Genomic DNA, 18,695 nt, shown 5'->3' with positions numbered 1-18,695 from the left:
CTTTAACCAGTGCCTGATCTACCAACAAAACAGGCCAACTGAAATCCAGGAAGGCATTTAGTGTGCACAAGAGCATATAGCACCCAACATCCCTGCTTCTCCAATGTTACCAACTAAAACACTGGAACAAGGGAATGCTGCGTCGCCATTTATGGCGGTTGGTACCCCCAGCTGAAATGGCCGGCATTCATTTTCTGTTGCGCTCACAGATCCAAAATCATCATGCTTGTGGTCTAACAAAGCATTCAACCCAAGCCAAATCCATAATGTTGCAGTTTATATGGAACTACGAGTCTGTAGTACTGATCTAGCTATTAATCTGTAGTACTGATCTAGCGGAATAATCCTTCAGTATATATGTCTGCTCCGTATATGCACACTAATGATCATAAGTAAACACGATGTACAACATGGCCAAACCTGGAAGAAATTCAACAACTATTTTTACACTAGAATACAACATGTCAAGGCAATTCTGCATTGACCAACTACTTGGCTAGCTGCCAGGAGCTGCCCATGATCTGAAATCACCCAACTCAGCAGCTTCGTCGACTTCATGGAATGTATTGACGTACAGGTCAGGTTGCCTCGCTTTATTGGAAGCCTCAAGAACCAATTGATAGGCGAGTTGGCTTCTCTAAGGTGGATGACCAATATCTTGCTGCTCGTTGATGGGTGTGGAGACCACCATTGATTTTTGACGCTCACGCTGTGCTTCTAGCCAATTGCTCAAATCTCTGAGTAATAACTTGCTGGTTTCCACTTGTATATACATTGAGCAAGGACACTACAGCAGAAGATAACATAACTTTCTGTGACACATTTGGGCTGAAACCATCCTCGTCATTTATGGTCTCGCTTGCCAGAGGCTGGTCCTCGGCACTATTGAATGCTGAGCATAAACCCTTCAGCCAGTCTTCCAGAAAGGATGCCTTCTGCTCAAAATGAAAGTGAATTAGATAGGGCAACAGAACAATATATCTGTTTTTCAGTTACAAAAAAAGTCGAACTATTAAGCATTTAAGCCACATATTATGGGGTATTTCTTCAGTGCACGCATATTACACAGGGCTAGAGTAGGAACCTGCTCTTCTACATCTTAGGTGTACAAACAAGAGCAATATATTCACTAAAATAACAAAGTAATATAGATAAATATAAAAAGGACAAACCCAGTGCTAGAAGCTCCCACACGAGGTGGGGTCCGGGGAACGATTATACGCGACAAGCCTTAACCCTCCACAGTGCAATGCAGAGAGGCCGCGTCGAACCCAGGACCTCTTGGCACAAGTGGTGAGTACTTCACCACTGCGCCAGGCCTGTCCTAATATAGACAAATATAGTACCAAAATTTGTGCTATTGACGTAGCACATGAGTTCATTTCCAGGACTTCATGATAAATAGGAAACAGACAAAAAATCGCATCGTTAAGAACACTGCAGAGTTGGTTATGTTTTGATATTTCCATACATGACAGGGCCAACACATGCTCATGAAACTGATGAATCCAGATTCTCAAAATATCAACCTGATCTGGCTGTTATTTGCCTCTGAACGACACTATTGACAGATAAATACATCGTATTAGTGAAAACACAACACACAGGCATGAGCCCGTTACCTTGATAAGAAAATCTTTCAGGCTTTGGTCATCCTTCGGTGAAACAAAACCAAGCAAATGCAGAGCAGTAAACGTAAGCTGTAAAAAGGAGCCAAAGGTTCAACAATGCTGTGAAACATGTTTTGGAGTAAACAATATATATATATAAGCATCAACAACATTGACCTGTTTCTCAAGGTTGTCCCGGTGTTTGAAATTTGAAGGCGATGATGAACTGTTCGAACTTAATGACTCAAGAACATGTGTGACGCCTCTGACAACATCTGGAAAGGAGCTACCATAATCTACACATCCAGCAGCATCATGAATTCAGTTGCAGAATGATACCACAGGCAAGACACGAACCTCCAAGAAATGAAATAGGCAGCACTACCACTAATTTATCCAACAAAAGCATAGGATAATACAATCTAAATAATAATGACGGAAAGCTTTAATCCATTGGCAATCTGGCATGATATGGTATTAGCAAAATAAGCAAGATCAGAACTTAAACAAAGGCAGCAATTAAAGCATTCAGCGAACTAACCAAGCCTTGTGACTGGCACTGCTAAAGCAACAGCTGCATGCATCCTTATTTTATAGTTGTTTGAGTCACGGAGTAATAGTAGAAGTATGCTATAAACACTTGATGCCCTGTAATACAAAACACCTGAAAATCAGAACCACTAACATATGAAGCTGGAGTACTCAGTTACTCACAGAGGTACAATCATGGTACCAGGTGTGTAGATTTCTCATATAGTATTTCCAATTGACAAGGTTGACAATGGGTAGAAATAACTATTGCACAAATTTCTGACTGATTAGTTCCTTAAAGATGAATATTTGAAAATAGAAGATGTGGGTGAAGATTGTCTTTATTAGATTTAGAATATTACGAAATAGCCTCTTTAAACATTGGGCTTCACCTTCTGTAGGTGGAGAGCATATGTGTTTCATTAAAATGCTTCTGGAAGATAAAGAAAGAATGTGGTGTTTCTACAATGGGAATTCTAAAGCAGATAAGATGCATAAAAATTTCTGCGAGATTCAATAAAATACTGGAAGATGTTGCATGTGCAAATCATACCACTGCATCTCTGAAAGTCTCACGGTGTCATTCATGAATAAGTTACTAAAAGCATGACAAACATTCCACTGAACCTGTATGAATGACAAAAAACAAGTCAAATGGAAGCAGTTATTCATGTAAAACATCTCCACATTCAACAATCACATATAATAGAAAATTAGAAGGGAAAAAATCTTGAACTTGTATTCTTTGCTAACTGAGGTGTTCCTCATTAGAACAAAACAGGGAAACATGTTTTTTTTAGTCTCGCCTTGACACAATAAATTATCTCGGAAACTAGGATAATGTTGAGTGGATAACAAGAGATTCAGCCCATGGATGTTTGTTTTAAGTACAAGTGCAGAACCATTTCTTGCAGTACCTTTACATTTCCAGTAGTCACAGAAGACATCAAAGCCTGTACCATTGTTTGAAGACAGACAGGATCTCCATAGAAAACTGAATTCCTGTGATGGAAGCCACAAAATTGTAAGCTGAAGAAACAAGTTAAGAAAAATTATGATTGATGCCTACAGAATATTAAAGGCTTTGTTGTTGTTGTTGTTGATGATGATGATGCATGCAGAATATTACCAACCTTGAATCATCGACTGCATCACAATGATGATTGAATCTGATAAACCTTGACAGATATCCAAGGGCTCTAACGGCATTTGACTTTACCTGAATGAACATAAATAAAAACAACAACACTGATACCATTAGATACAGAAATATACAGATATCTTCCTTTTCTTTTCAATTTACAACTGAATAATGTCTTGCTGTTCAATAGCCTAAAATAGGCATCTGGGCCAGTGAAAATGTAAAATAAAGAGAGAGAAAAGACATCAGTTGACAAGACAAGCTTACTTTTTCACCATCTTTGGTTAGGCGCAAAGCAATTTCAACCAGCAATGAAATTGTTGATTTATCAAGCAGATCTACAGTTGAAAAAATAGTAGAAAGATAAGCATGCCGTATCGTTATATATTATAGATTCTGTAACCAACTAACAATCAATATGCAATACATACCTGCAGTCGGATCTGTTTGTAGTTCCAATGCTCTGAAACGAATAGAAGAACAAAGATTGGCCAAAGCCCATGAGGCAGTGATACGGACCTAAACATTTAGATTGAGACAATGTTACACATAGAATACTTGACAAATTTTAGTACAACAAAAAAAAAATAACAGTGCACAAGCATTAAAGAGAGAGATACAAATATCATACTGGAGTTGATGAATTTTGTGTATTGAAGTCAATGGCTTTTATGAACTCGCCAGGTAGGCAAGGACTGCAGAAGGAAACAATGAGTTGCGGATTATTGGTCATCATCATTCAAGTACCTTAAAATAAGCACTTGACTACTTGAGACTGCAGCGCAACCAAAGTCTGAAATTTTACCTCGACAATATTTGGGAGAAACATGAAACAATACCAATGGCTCGACATGCAGCCGACCTCACTGTAGCAACTGCATCACTCAATGCTGCATGAACCTACACAACAACAATTGTGATACTCACGAAATTTTAACAGGTTAGGGAAACATAATGAAACACACAAATAATAAACTTACAGATGAGGAGGTCACATAATCTCTCTTGTTTACTGGTAGGGAGAAGAAAACATCAGAGGTCATGCCTGCGAAACATGTGAGTGATGCTGTCCTGACCTAGAAACAAACAGTTAATTTATTTAGTCCAGGAAAAACAGACACTCAAAAAATGGAATACTTTCAGCAATACATAAAAGCATTTCCATCAGGTTCATGGAGCACATACTCCCTAAATTTAATGGTGCTGTTGCAAGACAAAACTATTTTCTTACATATGGGACATAAAGTATCATCTGAAGATAACAACACGGCTAAGCATATCATGCTATATTTAGAACCAAGGATCATAAACGGCAACACAATACTCAAACATACATTAGTTAGCTGCTTTGACTAAAACGGCAGCAGGCATTCTGTTACTAATCTGCTAAATCATGTTTATAAGTTAGCATTAACACCACAGATTATTGAGAAATAAATGAAGCCTAACCACTATTCGTTCCAGATTAATACAATAATACATGGACAAGACAGGTTCTAGAGGCGGTAGATTACCATAGCAGAGGCATGTGATAATCCCCGAGGGAGATGAGTTTCTAACACCTCAGTCCAACGGTTGGTTCCAAGTGTAATGTCCAAAGAGCAGTTTTGTGATGGTCCAGGGGTTTCAATTTCAAAGTGAGGCGCAGATTTAATACTTTTATTCACAGTGCAGTCTGAAATTTGCTGAATATCCAGCAATCTACACTCTTTGAGATCATCCGCACCCTTGAATCCAGATGAAACACGCAGACACTCATCAATTACCTGACAAACAAAATCACAACATATTAATAAATGATCAAAACTAAGTATGACCATGATGGTTAATTTTACATAATAAGGCAATTCTAAGCTAAGAAGCACCGACACGGGAAAACAGACACTGGGATACTAGTATGGGGACACTGGATACAGCATTTTCCAAAAACAGCCATTCGGGTATACGGCAGGGTATAGAAGTGTTTTAAAAATAAATGGCAAGTAATAAAGATTTAATGATAATTTTGAGATGAGAGCTTTTTTATAGTTAGTACAGGATATATGTTGCCTCATTCTATAGATGAAAGACTGTGAGCAGTCCACACAACCCTCCACTCAGAGCCCATATAAGGCCCAATTCCAGAAAACCCTACACTACACAGCTCCTCCAGCCCACACATTTCTGTGCTGTTTTCCTCCAGTCACCTGAGAGCTGCAGAGAGGAGATGAAATGACTGCGCGCCGCCTGTACCTTCTTGCTCATCGGCAGCTTCCACCACTGCCTTCCAATCGGCCCAAATCCTCTTCCTTGCTGGCGGCTGCAGTCCACATCTTTCTCCCTGCCTAGAGCTTCTTCCTCATCAGCGTCCACCTTGCCATCTTCCTCTCCACCTGAATGTTCTTCCTTGCTAGCGACCATCGACATGAGAGCTGAGTGGCCGCGCGGTTGCTGGAGGCTCGCTCCTGACCCCCCACCGTGTCCACATCATATCTAGGCCGTACCCCGATTTATTTCCCCTTTTTTTCAGAAAAGATGGGATACTGTGGGATACATGTATCCCAGTCCCTCCCCCCCCCCCCCCCCCCCCGCGCTACTTGGAAGCCGATATGGCTGTTTCTGCCGTGTCTGTGCCTTTTAGGTTCTAAGATCCAGGTTGAATAATAACATAGTAGCTGATGAAAAATCAAAATAAAAGATCAGGTGCTACATACATGTCATAACCAAAGAACCAAGTTCGTAAGAACCTGAGCCTAGAATATTTAGGCGTCATGAAACAGATAATCAACAAAATCATCTATGAACAAGAGCATTCAACCAGTAGTCATCTTATGTTGGGACTTGGGAGCAAAAGGTTAAGCATTAATTTACCAGCAATCGATGTACCAGAACCTTAATTTACTTTCCTTCACTTTGTTTACGTACTCTCTCTTCTTTTTGGGTTCTCACAATCACAGGTTTCTGGTGGGTTTCATCTCTAGCCTACCCCAACTTACTTGGGACAAAAGGCTATGTTGTTATTGATGATGATACATCCAACTTCAGGTACTGGGCCACTTCTTCTCAGCTTCTGTAGCAGCTTAGAGCCCCCATAAGCTTAAGACAAAAAAAACGACTAACTAGTTTTTCCCATAGCCCACCCCAATCTCTGCTGATACTAGGAAGCTGCTCAGAACCTCAGACCCAGCTTCCCACCTCTTCCATCTCAGAACTGCCATCCAACTTGATACAGAAATTACCGGGGCTTGCCACTGCGTACCCCCTGCCCCCAGACCAGAGCACATGTGGAGATTCCTCTCGTAACTCTCCCCTCCTGTCGATCGAAGCATTCTCTCTCTCATGTGTGACACCACCTAGGTTTTGACTCGCCGCCGCCGCCACCTCCTCGACACCACTGCCGACAATTCCCGCCTCCTGACATCCTCTGGTCCTCAACGGCCAGCCCACCTCCTCCCCTGCTCCCCTGCTGACTTTCAACCTCCAGCGCTGTCCACCACAAGCAATGCCCTTCACCCACGAGCATCTCCAGATCCAGCACAAGCACATACGAAATTGGATCAGTGCTTGTTCGCTAATTGATGTTTGTTCCAGAGAACTACAATAGCAACTTCCGTCAATTCATGCCTATTCCAAAAATTATACTTACAAGTGTTGTTGATTGATGTTTGTTCAGAGTGAAGAATTGTTATCTCATGCAATGCCTAATGTGTGCTTGTGGTAATTGTATATTGGTAGTTCATGTTCATATTATATTGCACTTTGTAGCTTGTTCTGTGGACATTTCATTTTGTAATGAATGATTTATAATGTCAGGATCCATTCTGTGAACGAGTTGTGAATCTTGTCCAGTTTTACAGAATTATGCATGATTTGTGGCCAATCTATCATTAATGTGTAAAGCACTAGACTGGAGTCCAGAGGCATTGTAGACTTTGTACATCTCAACATAGATAATAAACTTAAGCTGAAAAGAATAGCTAAAACAGTTTCTCCAGCAGAGCTTACTACAGAAGCTTAAGCTGGACTATACCCTATAGGTTGTAGATATTATTAACAAAAATAAAACCTAAACATTGATAGGTAAAGTGGTTTGTAGCAAACTGATAAACAGGGAAAACCAAGATGAATGCAAGGTTGGATGGAAATTTACCCAATATCATGAATTTTATCCAGTTCATGGCAAAAATAAAAAAATAAATCTATTTAGCTTTATGGGGAAAAAGTAAAGTTCCGAAGTTCCAAGTATAAAATAGTGTCGTCCACAATATTTTAAAGCATTTACAGAAAACTCTACCTTAATACCAGCTACAAGACATCTTCCTTTAGTAGATAATTCTTCTTTAGGGGGCCCAAAGTTAGCATCACATTTTTGGTCTTCAAAGCTCTCCGTTTGCAATAAATCAAGAACGATATCTCGAACTTTTTCCCAAATGATGTTTGCACAGCTTGGGTAATTATGAACCACTGATCTCAACACCTGTGCACACATAAAAAGAAATGGATATTACCACATGTGTCAACCTGTGAAGCATTTGCATGTACACTGAAAAAATGAATATAAATGCCCTACAAAACGTGCCAAGAAGATCAATTCCATGACTGAATGTACATGTCATAAGTATATATGAATAAGTATATCTATGTGATAATCATATTAGTTAAGCGCATATCATTCTAATAGGTTAGGCTTGCCTCTTGTTAATGCAAATGGTGGAACAACATCATTTATGCAGTATAAATCTATACATGGAATATCAAGGAGAACTGCATTACAAGATAGAACAGGAAGCTCAGTCTTCCTCCTAGCTAATTACAAATATGTTAGATATCCCGCATGTGGTTACAAATAGATTTCAGACCATAAGAGTTCCCATTTAGAGAATAACCATAATTGTTCCCTAGTGTTTATGCTGGAGGGATCCTTATTAGTTATAATCCATGTGCCCTTTGCTTATTAGCTAAGTATTACTAGAGGTCAGTGCATATAGGTCGGCTGACCTTACTTAGTCAGTGAGATAGACTATACAGGTTGTCAGCAAGTAGTCAATTTGATGTTTGCACGCACTGACAGCTGCTAAAACTGTATGGTCAGCTTAGCAACTGACTTTCTCATGTATTACAAGTCCGATATCCAAACACATGCTGAAGATAAAAGAAAATACAAAAGCAAACTTTAAGCATAAATGGATGATTACTTGCCTGGAGAGCTCCACACCTAACACTGAAATGCATTTCCTCTTCTATACAACGAAGAAGAATAACTACGACACTTGACTTCTGCTGAGCAAGTGATGGCCCTGAAAAGCTCACATTGGTACACAAATGTCACAGCTCAGTATCCACCCAAACCAGTTTCTCAATATGATAAACTCTGGAGTCTTCCAAGACAATAAGTTCAGCAACGTGCGGCAGTTTTTTTTAATATAAATTAAGACTGAGAATAAAGCGACCATATCAACGAAATTTGAAATTATGAGGGTCTAACCTGCACAGTGATCAATGAGAACTCCAAAGACATCTGAAGAAGGTGGCACCTTTGCAAATGCTGCCTCCAAGCAACTTAGAACATTAACCTGTTGTCATTCCCATGTAAGGTGTAAGAACTACAACTACTGTTCCTAAATAAAGAAATAATATTGAAAAACTAACCAGCAAAGCATAATGTTCATTTTTATTTGAGTTCCTGTCTAATAATCTACCGCACATGGCTGTAATGACAGTTGGCAACAACTCCTTCGGCATTCGAGGGTACCTGGTCATCAAACATATTATCAATAATATGGCATATCAAGTTAGAGAAACAAGATACACGGTGGGGATTTAGATCATACGGTGTAGCAGATATCAGAAGGATGAGAACTCTGAACACTGCTGCAAGCAATGTAGTTTGAGTTTCACGCTGTACCAAGAACATCATACCTGCCAAACAGGAAAAGAAATTTCATGTAAACTTTGGATAAAACATTAAAAAAGAATATGTAAGGCATACAGAGCTGTTGAATGAAAGTTATATAGATAATGTTAAGCTTCATGCACTAGCCAACGCAACCAAAAGTCCGAACTGATGGAGAGAAGCGGGCAATATATTTCAACACCCCCATCACGTCTAGGCTTATTTAGTCCGTAGACATGGGATCGATGTAGGCCGCAGAATCTGTCTTTTTAATACTGCATTAGCAAGGTCTTGAACTCAAGACCTCTTGGCTCGGATACCATATTAAATTCATGCTCCAGCCAGTTGCTCCAAAAGTGAGCTATGGGGGGGGGGGGGGGGGGGGGGGGGGGGGGACCTTGCCAACTCAATAGAAAAGATAAGTCCGTGCAATTGCACCCTCTATTAACTGCTTGAGCTTTGCTTTATCCTACTTATGTAAGCTGTTATTGTCAATTACCAGATGTGCTCGCTGGTCGTGTGGTGTTACAAACTCACGACTAAAAGGAGCACCTAACCCTTTATTTGATGATGATGTGTGTGTGTTGCACAGTGTGAGGACCCAAAAGTACCAGAAATTTTCAAAAAGGCCAGAAATTTGGGGTATTACAGGTACAAGTCACCAACAATGGATTCCTCTCGTCGAAGAAAGTCACGAGATAAATATCAGCAACTCCCCTACCTGTGTGCAGCTGCATCAGAATTTGACCAAGCGAGCAAGATAACGTAGTGAAAGATCCAAGTTTCGATGATTCTTTATACTCTGCAACTTGTGTCAAAACTAAGGCCTGCCCTTCCAGCATGGTAGCAATAGTCGATGCTGCCTCAACACGTACCTGCATAGTTAAGTCAGGTCATGTCCATCATATACACGGGAACTTATAAATGGAAAAGGCACTGAACCGATGGGACCATAATTCATACATACACGGTATACAATATTGTGGCATGCATCAATCAATGTGCACCGCCATGCAAACAAGAGAAGAATTTTGCAAATAAAGGATGTAAATTATGAAGGGTCCAGATCACTTTGTAGCAAAAATGTAATACAACATTATTCGTTTTGGAAAAAGAATCCCATAAATAAGATAGCTCAGAATTGTTAAGAGTTGCATATCCTTTCCATGTATTAGTCATGTGATATCCCCATTTGTATACAGGGGTTTCCTCCGTTGTATACAGGGTTTTCTGCATATTTACCACACCTGCACAATAATGGCCTATGCAATTAAGGCCTCACGAAAATACTAGTTGTGTATCTCCTCACAAGAATGGCTTATGCAATTAAATGTCTTCAGTCACTGCAGCCCAAAATACAGGCAGATTTGGCATGGCAGGAAGGTACCCACATATTATGGAAGGTAGCATGAACAGAAAAGCTAGATGATATAAACAATAATGCTACAGATAATCGCAAACTTGTACCTTTGTTATAGGGTCAAAAATCAAGCATGTCATCAGAGTAGCTCGATATTTTCTGTAAAAGCAAGTAGCAACAAAAGCTACCGTCAAAAATGATACCATGATCATAAGGAAGGCATGAGAAGTACCATGCCGATTGCACGTGGAAGAGTTTACCTTTGTTGGAGAACGTCGTTCTCAGGCAAAAGTAATGGCCACAGCGAAGTAAGTGATTTTGGGTCAGCACGACAGATATCCTTAAATAATTCAGAACAAGAATCAGGTAACTTCTTGAATATCATGAGCATCATGATTATTTAGTGTTGCTTTTGATTATTAGATATCCAATAACTGACTATTAGAAGTTCAACAGGAAAATGAGGGTGTCTTTTAACAGTTAGAGACTTGAAGGAACTGAAATATCACAGATCATGGTGGATGCAGATAGCAAATTGAATGTAGATATTCCTATTTACAAACTTTTGGTGTTCCAAAAGGTCACTCAATTCACAGAACTGAACAACCATAGCACTAACAATTCAAACTACATAGGGCAGAGGAATCAATTAGCTTGTCTTATTGGAGTATGAGCTTTATCTAAAAAGCTGCCCTCCACCCACCATTCCAAAAAGAAAGGAAAGAGCAATAGCTCGACTACGAAAGAAATCAATCTTACCTTCGTTGTAACAAAAAAAAACTAACTTGTACGAGCTCATACATGAGTAAGAGTTCAGAATGGGAACATCTAGTTTAGAAATTAGAATGTGTTGCATGGATACATACCTGTATACAAAGGATGGCAGCTAGTCTAGCTTTCGAACTCCTGAAACGGTCTCCATTTTTTGCATATCCATCAGTATCGCTCAGATCTGAATCTGAAGAGCCTAAATCATATCGAGAAGATTCACTATCTGAACTTCGATCATCCAATGAATCATTTGTTTTTCCATCCTTTTTTCGTAAATGAGGTGGTTTATATCGTCCACGGCCAGAACTCCTGGATTGTGAGTCTGTTTTGTTTTCCTTTGGAGTTATTGCAGATGGCGAAGATGACCTTAGCCCATACACAAAGAACATTTGCAAATTTGCCATGAAACCTGCTACCTTGAAGTTTTATTCACAATGTTACAATCAGAAAGAGAGAGAAATCATATGTACTGTAACCACAGAAATAGATTTCCTTTGTATACTTACATGTCCAGAAAGTGAAGCTTTCGGTTCTGAAAGAACGAAATGCAAACAACGAAGAAAGGAAGTATAAAATCTGCAAGACAGTGAGGCTTAGCTTTGACTTTAGCTTTCATTAATTTCAAAGCAATATATGAAAAAACCGAAGTACTAACCTTGACATGACACTACTCTCAATAATAAGGTTCCTTGCTGTCACAGAGTCCATAACTTTTCTCAAGACCTGTAGAGTGCAAAGGAGGAGATTGGAGTTGAAACAGAATATTAAACATTGCCACCTAGCATGTCCACAGCACACATCATTCTGTGTGTGCGTGTGTGTGTGTGTGTGTGTGTGTGTGTGTGCGCGTGTGTTTGAACATGAGCACCACTCTGTGCTTGGTTGTTAATGTTACATTTCTGGTGCATCGTCAGCTGACAGCCTAAGTCTAGGTAATCAATCATGGGAGAAGTAGTAAAGCTGCTTGCAATGTTACAAAATCAGATGCTACAATGCCTGCCAAATTTCTGGTACAGTACTTGCTATGTCACCGAAATACCCAGCATGAAGCAGTATGTAAAATAAAGGAGGCATAAACTACTGACCTCAACAACAGACTGCCATAAAACTTCCGACATACTCGATGCAATCTTGCATAGTATATCTTCCATCATCGAAAATGCAGAGATTTCCATATCCCAGGTATTTTGATTTTTATTATTCGTTGATACAGAAATGTGGGAAGAAATGCCAGAACCATTGGATTTATCTGTCATGTTCAGTTCAGCTTGCAGGCATGATATGATCAAGATAAGAACTCTGAGTACATGTGAATTCTCAGTTAATGAACCACATCTTCCAAGATCCTTGCTCAAAAACCTGGAAGGGGAGGCAACAATTAAGAGCGGTGTAAAGACCATGACTGATGACTTTCAAATACCTGTGAATGATGCTAGTGTACATGCGTTGCAACAACTGATTATGTAGGCATCTACAGAAGTTCATCACTAAAGTACGTAAGTATGTCCCAAAGGGCTCCACCTCATCCAAAGGCAACACTAGAGGCACATCTCCAACAATTTGTCCCATTCATCAACCATCATTCACATTAATTTCGTCACACCTTTCCCCCATACTCACGATTCTCCCTCCATTGCTCCCTCGACATGGCTAGATCCGGGGGAGGATGAGATGCCTTGGGCAACAGTGTTTGAGGGGAAGGCTTAGGAGGGGAAAAGTCAGTACCTTTCTCGGTTTCAGAAGGGGGGTGGGGGGTTCCCTCCCTGATGTATGCACTATCGGAAATGCCATCATACAGTACAGCTAGAGACAGTCTTTAAGAACTTAGGGTTTTTTTATTTGAGGAAATTATATACGCACAGTTCGCAATTTGCCTGCCTACAATTTAATTTAGTGTTATTTACCACATATACTGTCAATATTGTCCCAGTATACACTCATTTCTTGAATACATTTTTAACAGTGCAAATGATAAATTTATGAAAGATAACAACAGTATCAGCACTCATCTTATACCAGTTCTCGACAAAGCAAGTGACGATTCTGAGGTAATGATTGGTTTTATTTGCTGTTTTCTGGAAATTATATAGGTTGCAAATTGCTGAAAGTAAGTGCAGGTGATAGTTCACACCAAATCAAATGTGCTGATGGGAAATGGTCAATAATAGATTTACTGGTGAGGACATGAAACCTTGGTAAAGTACCAGTGGTGCATCGCGATTCCCAAAATTAGGCATGAAAGATTGCCTTTGTGGAAGTGCAGCATCACATGTAACAAAGGAAGAACTCCCTTTGAAATGATTAGAATGACACATATCTAAATCATAATTATTAAGAATAATATGGGGCCAAACTGTAGTAGATTTTCCCTTGAGGCAAGTAAGTACGGACCATGTGCTTTTATTTCAGTGACAGTTTAGTCTTGTCAAACCATGAAACATTATCCCACAATGTTAATCAACTAGGCTGTTAATACTTGGTACAGAGGGGGGGGAGTACAGGAAGGTGATTGCTAAGTATTCTATCAAATAATCCTAATCTAACCTGAGAATTTGCAAACAATCAGATAGTGTATTCAGTGCAGATGTCCTATCACAGTGGCCCTTAAGGCATGCACCCTCAACTGAACACTTCACAAGCTCATGAAGAAACGTTAACACTGCAAGCCAGCCAGAAGAGTCAATCTCCGTATTTGTCTTGCACATGACCTCACGAATCTGCACAGGTGCATTTTCAGTAAATTAATACATAGAGAAAACAAATCATTACAATCAAAGTTGTACAACACAAGAGTCTCAACTTCTTTGTCAAATTGACTACACTTATTAGTAAATACTACCAGAATTCTAGGGTGTACACAATTTGTGTCCTGCAAAATGTATAACTATAGCTCCAACAGCCCGCGACAGCTAAAAAGCACTGCACGCTAAAGCAAAATTCCAGTTCATAATAATCAGCATTTGAAAATCCATGTCGACAATTTGTCGGAACTTCACGTACTCCAACACGACCCCAGCAGAACGCAGGTCACTGATCAGAATGGTCGTCTATCTGGCTAACATTACAGCCCCGAATCTAAAGCAACCATTGGTCGAATTCCACCGCACACTGCGAGATCTCAATCGCATGGAAGCACAGAAGCATTACCAGGTGGCAGACGCCACGCAGCGCGTCGGCGGCGCCAGCACAGGGGGCCGCCGCCGCTGCCTTCTCCGCGAGGAAAGCCACATCCGAGCCCACCTGCAAACGAGCACACGGACAGTGAGACCAAGAACCAAACCGAACTGGACGTAAGCAAGCGGGGCCAAGGGTAGGACCTCGTGAGGGGAGAGCGCGGCGGCGGAGGCCGCGAGGGAGGGCGAGGAGGGGGGCAGAAGGAGGCGGCGGAGGAGCGCGAGGAGGGCCGGAGGGGAGGGCGAGGCGACTGACTCATCGCGGAGGGTGAGAAGCGCGGTACGCCACGGCCGTGCCCCGCCTCCCCCGGAGGTGGAGGTGGAGGTGGCCATGGGCCGCCGGCGGCGACTACCGGTGGTTGCTGGCTACGGCGGTCGGCGGGGATGGAACTCGGGAGCGTGAGACGGAGAAGTTTGGGCTTCCCCGAGGGGGGTTTTGGACCTTTGCTTAGACGTCGGGAATGCTTCAACCCAGTAAAAAAAAGTCGTTGTATAGGGCCCAAATGCCCGAGTGTGAAGTTTGTGTGCTTGGGCACCATGGTGCCCTTTTAAAAAAAAAAGCATAAACCATATTTAAAAGTTTCAAAAATATCGAAAATAATTGTCTGTAAACTTGTATGTATTTACTACGGATCCATGGAATTATTTTTTGAAAATAATAATAATTTGTAAGCTGTACAAAAAAACAAAATTCCGGCCCAAAGACAAAAATTCCAGCCCATTTCAAAATACATATTTGTCTTTTTTTGTAGACCACATGGGAAAGCAAAATGTTATGAATTTTTGCACATATGTCGTATGTGTGTGTGCGTGTTTACAAAAAGTTTCAAAAAAATTGAGCTGTAAAAAATGTTTTTTTTTATGGGCACCATGGTGCCTGTGCACATCTGACAATATTCGCCAAATGCCCCTCCTTTTTTCTTTAAATGCTCCTCCTTCTTCATTCATAACTGGATTTGATGTGATGCCCAATGCCTGAGAGCTCCCCTATTTCTCGACTTTAGGGAGGGGACGAACCCTTGCTGAAGGGGTGACTGAGATGGACCTCCTTTTTTTCTGTTTTTACATTTTTCTGTTTTCTTTTTTGATTCTTTTTGTATTTTGTTTATACTTTAAAATATATATATATTACAAAAAAAACATTTGAAAAATGTTGAACAATTATTCAGAAAATGTTGAACAAGTATTTGAAAAATATTAATCACGCATTAGGAAAAAATGTTGGATGTGTATAGAAAAATTGCTGATCATGTACTAAAAAATGATGAATTTTTTTGTCATGTACATAAAACTGTTAATCAAGCATTTGATAAGAAAATATTGAACAAGTACTTGAAAATGTTAATCAAGAATTTGAGAAATGTTAAATGTGTATAGAAAAATGTTAACCATGTATTAAAAAATTAATAATGCATTTAAAAATCTTAATTAAGAATTTAAAAAATATTAAATTTGCATAGAAAAATGTTTAACATGTGTTATGAAAATGTTAATCCTGTATTTCAAAAATGTTGAGGATGTGTATAGAAAAATTGCTAATCTTGTATTTGAAAAATGGCAAACAATCATTTAAAAATGTTAATAAAGCATTTGAAAATTGTTGAAAATGTGTATAGAAAAATGTTGACCATGTATTCAGAAAATGTTAAACTCGTATTTGAAAAATGTTAAATATGTTTTTTTAACACGGTATAGATGCAATCGCTCATGCATATGTGCATACACTCACCCCTACGAACACAAACACGCACACCGTACCCCTATGAGCACCTTGGAGAGACTGAGCCGGCATATCATCTTGAGATTTACGAAGTGACCGTAGGCGCGTCGTCGTCGACGGGAACGTCTCCTCCCACTGAAAGCGCGTCGGCGGAAATCCTGAATAAATCTAGGAATAATGCGAGCACCAGGACTTGAATTCTGGTGAGCTGGGGATACCACTGTCCCTCTAACCATTTAACCACAGGTTGGTTCGCTGTTAACCATGTATTTGCAAAATGTTCTTGACATATACTAAAAATGTAGAATGAAAACTAAAAGAAAGAAAAGAAAAAAAATTAAAAATGCTAATCTTGTATTTGAAAAATGTTGAAAATGTGCATAGAAAAAATGTTGACCATGTATTTAAAAAATATTAAACTCGTATTTCAGAAATGTTAAATGTGTATTTGAAAAATCTTCTTGACGTATACGAAAAATGTAGAATGAAAACTAAAAGAAAGAAAAGAAAAACAAAAAAATGAAAACCGAAAAAGAAACAAAGGAAAACAGAAAACAGAAAAATAAAACTGCAGAATTAAATGCAAAAAGAATGAAAAAACAAAGAAACGAATGTAAAAAGAATAAAAATAGTAAAAATCAATAAAGAGACAAAGAATAACAAAAAAAAGTTGAAATCCAAGAAAGAAACAAAACACCAAAGAAAAAAAAGAAGGAAGTGGGTAAGAAAAGAGAAGTGATAAAAACAATGAAAAACACAAAAAAACAGAGAAGAAATAATAAAACCAAACCAACAAAAAAGAAAACGAGAAAAAGGGAAAAAGGGAAAAAAGGAGAAAACTGAATAAAAATGAAGCAAAAAAATAAAAGAAAAAACTAGTAAAACTGACAAACTAGGAAAAAACAAGTGGAAATCTGGCTCGTTTTGCATCAAGTGGGTCGCGCCCAGCACTATGTGAGGAACTCGACGCTAGATTGATGGCTAGCGACACAGCCAACTATCAAGGACACCAGGGATCGAATCCCCTGCGATCTCCCTTTTTACTCTCTTATTACCATTTTAGTGTTCGCGAGTGGGCCGGCCCAATTGTGTGCACGAGTCACTATTTCCTTGAGCGAGAGCATATTCCATCTCGCTTAAGAATGACCGAATTCTCTCAAATACGACCCATTCCAGACGTGTCACGGTGTTGAGTACCTTGGTTTTCTTTTCTTTTTTTTAAGTGGAGAAAAAAATATGCAATCAAGCCCTAGTGCTCGGGCCTTGCCCGACATTAAACTAACAAAGTCATCAAGCGACCAAGGGTACAACTGCAACATCTAACAACGAACAAGAACAACAGAAAATGGAAAGACGCAAAGGCGTTGGGAAACAACTAACAAAGCCTCACACACTTCACACATGAATTTAGAAAAACAAAGAGCTAAAGACGTCGAGGTCCTCTACAGTGACTGAAGCACCAAGAATAGCTACCATGCCGAGTCTGGAGAAGAAATTAAAACAGGCAGTGGCAGGGCATACCATCACCAAGCGCTAAGGACATGGTCCGCTACATCCATCCAAACTCATCTCCAAAGAAGGACACAACCTTCTCACCTGGATCGAAAGGCGTCGCTGTTGGTGTCGTGGGTTAGGAGGTGCTTGCCATGATGGCAAGCTGGTAACGGGCCGGGACCCACCAAAGACTAATGAATGGGCCATGCCGGCCCTGGCCCTCGGCGTAATCAAGCTGAAGATCTCCTGAAGGTTTGGCGTACACTTCAGGGCATACCATCACCAAGCATAGTGTCTGCTCCTGCTGCTGCACCCTCAGTTGCCCCTCCAGTATCTACCCCTCCAGTCCAGCAGACGTCATCAGAAGCATTAGTCGACGCACTTCTTGTTGGTAAACGTTGCATGGAAAACAAAAAAAATTCTACGCACACGCGAGATCTATCAACGAGATGCATAGCAATGAGAGGGGAGAGTGTGTCTACGTACCCTCGTAGACCATAAGCGGAAGCGTTTTGTAGCGATCCGACCTCAGATGGTCAAATCTCTGTGCATAAGTGTCATCCCTGGATCGGTAATGCTGACACACACAGTACTTGAAGGATTTATAACAGAGTGCAATCACACACTTATTACATCGAATGTCTCAAAAAAGAACTTATTACAATAACATGGCTTAAGGCCATCTAAATAAGATAACTGCGGAAGCATCAAAGATAAATGAGTCCATCAACTCCAACGGCATAGCTGAGTGCACGACAACGACCTAGCGCACCTTACTATTCATCTGAAAAGTCTGCAACATAATACGTTGCAGCCCGAAACGGGTCAGCACATGGAATATGCTGGCAAAATAACACTGTAGAGCAATGAACAAGATAACATCTATCACTACATGCATATATGGCTGGTGGAGGCTTTATGGTTATCAATTTTTGCGTAAAGCCAATTTTTCCCTACAACAAAGGAATATATTTTATTTAACTACAAAGTTGGTTGATAAATATTGAGAAGGTTCCTCCAACT

General features: G+C 40.0%; 1 protein-coding gene across 1 annotated transcript; it reads right to left on the bottom strand.

Annotated features, from left to right (window-relative positions):
• Window positions 1-226: 226 nt before the first annotated feature.
• Window positions 227-14,906, bottom strand: LOC109735150 (uncharacterized). Its single transcript, XM_020294352.4, has 28 exons — window positions 14,603-14,906; window positions 14,433-14,525; window positions 13,830-14,002; window positions 12,371-12,644; window positions 11,941-12,008; window positions 11,792-11,861; window positions 11,381-11,701; window positions 10,775-10,854; window positions 10,622-10,673; window positions 9,876-10,029; window positions 9,093-9,180; window positions 8,911-9,013; window positions 8,747-8,834; window positions 8,461-8,558; window positions 7,556-7,738; window positions 4,797-5,048; window positions 4,263-4,358; window positions 4,088-4,182; window positions 3,914-3,977; window positions 3,714-3,801; window positions 3,550-3,620; window positions 3,275-3,360; window positions 3,059-3,143; window positions 2,695-2,768; window positions 2,152-2,258; window positions 1,788-1,906; window positions 1,623-1,700; window positions 227-935 (listed from the first exon to the last, which is right to left on the bottom strand). Exons 1-28 carry the CDS (start codon window positions 14,789-14,791, stop codon window positions 705-707), a joined length of 3,480 nt encoding a protein of 1,159 aa, XP_020149941.1. The 5' UTR covers window positions 14,792-14,906; the 3' UTR covers window positions 227-704.
• Window positions 14,907-18,695: the final 3,789 nt, after the last annotated feature.

This window comes from Aegilops tauschii, chromosome 7, assembly GCF_002575655.3.
Source record: "Aegilops tauschii subsp. strangulata cultivar AL8/78 chromosome 7, Aet v6.0, whole genome shotgun sequence".
NCBI classification, from domain to species: domain Eukaryota; kingdom Viridiplantae; phylum Streptophyta; class Magnoliopsida; order Poales; family Poaceae; genus Aegilops; species Aegilops tauschii.
This window is presented reverse-complemented; position numbering and strand designations above follow the sequence as displayed.

Coding starts and splice junctions, on each gene's coding strand:
- LOC109735150 (XM_020294352.4), bottom strand. CDS start 14,791: ATGGCCACCTCCACCTCCACCTCCGGGGGAGGCGGGGCACGGCCGTGG. Junction 12,645..13,829: donor GATTGTTTGCAAATTCTCAG/GTTAGATTAGGA, acceptor CTCCCCTTCCAG/GTTTTTGAGCAAGGATCTTG. Junction 3,144..3,274: donor GATGCAGTCGATGATTCAAG/GTTGGTAATATT, acceptor CTTCCATCACAG/GAATTCAGTTTTCTATGGAG.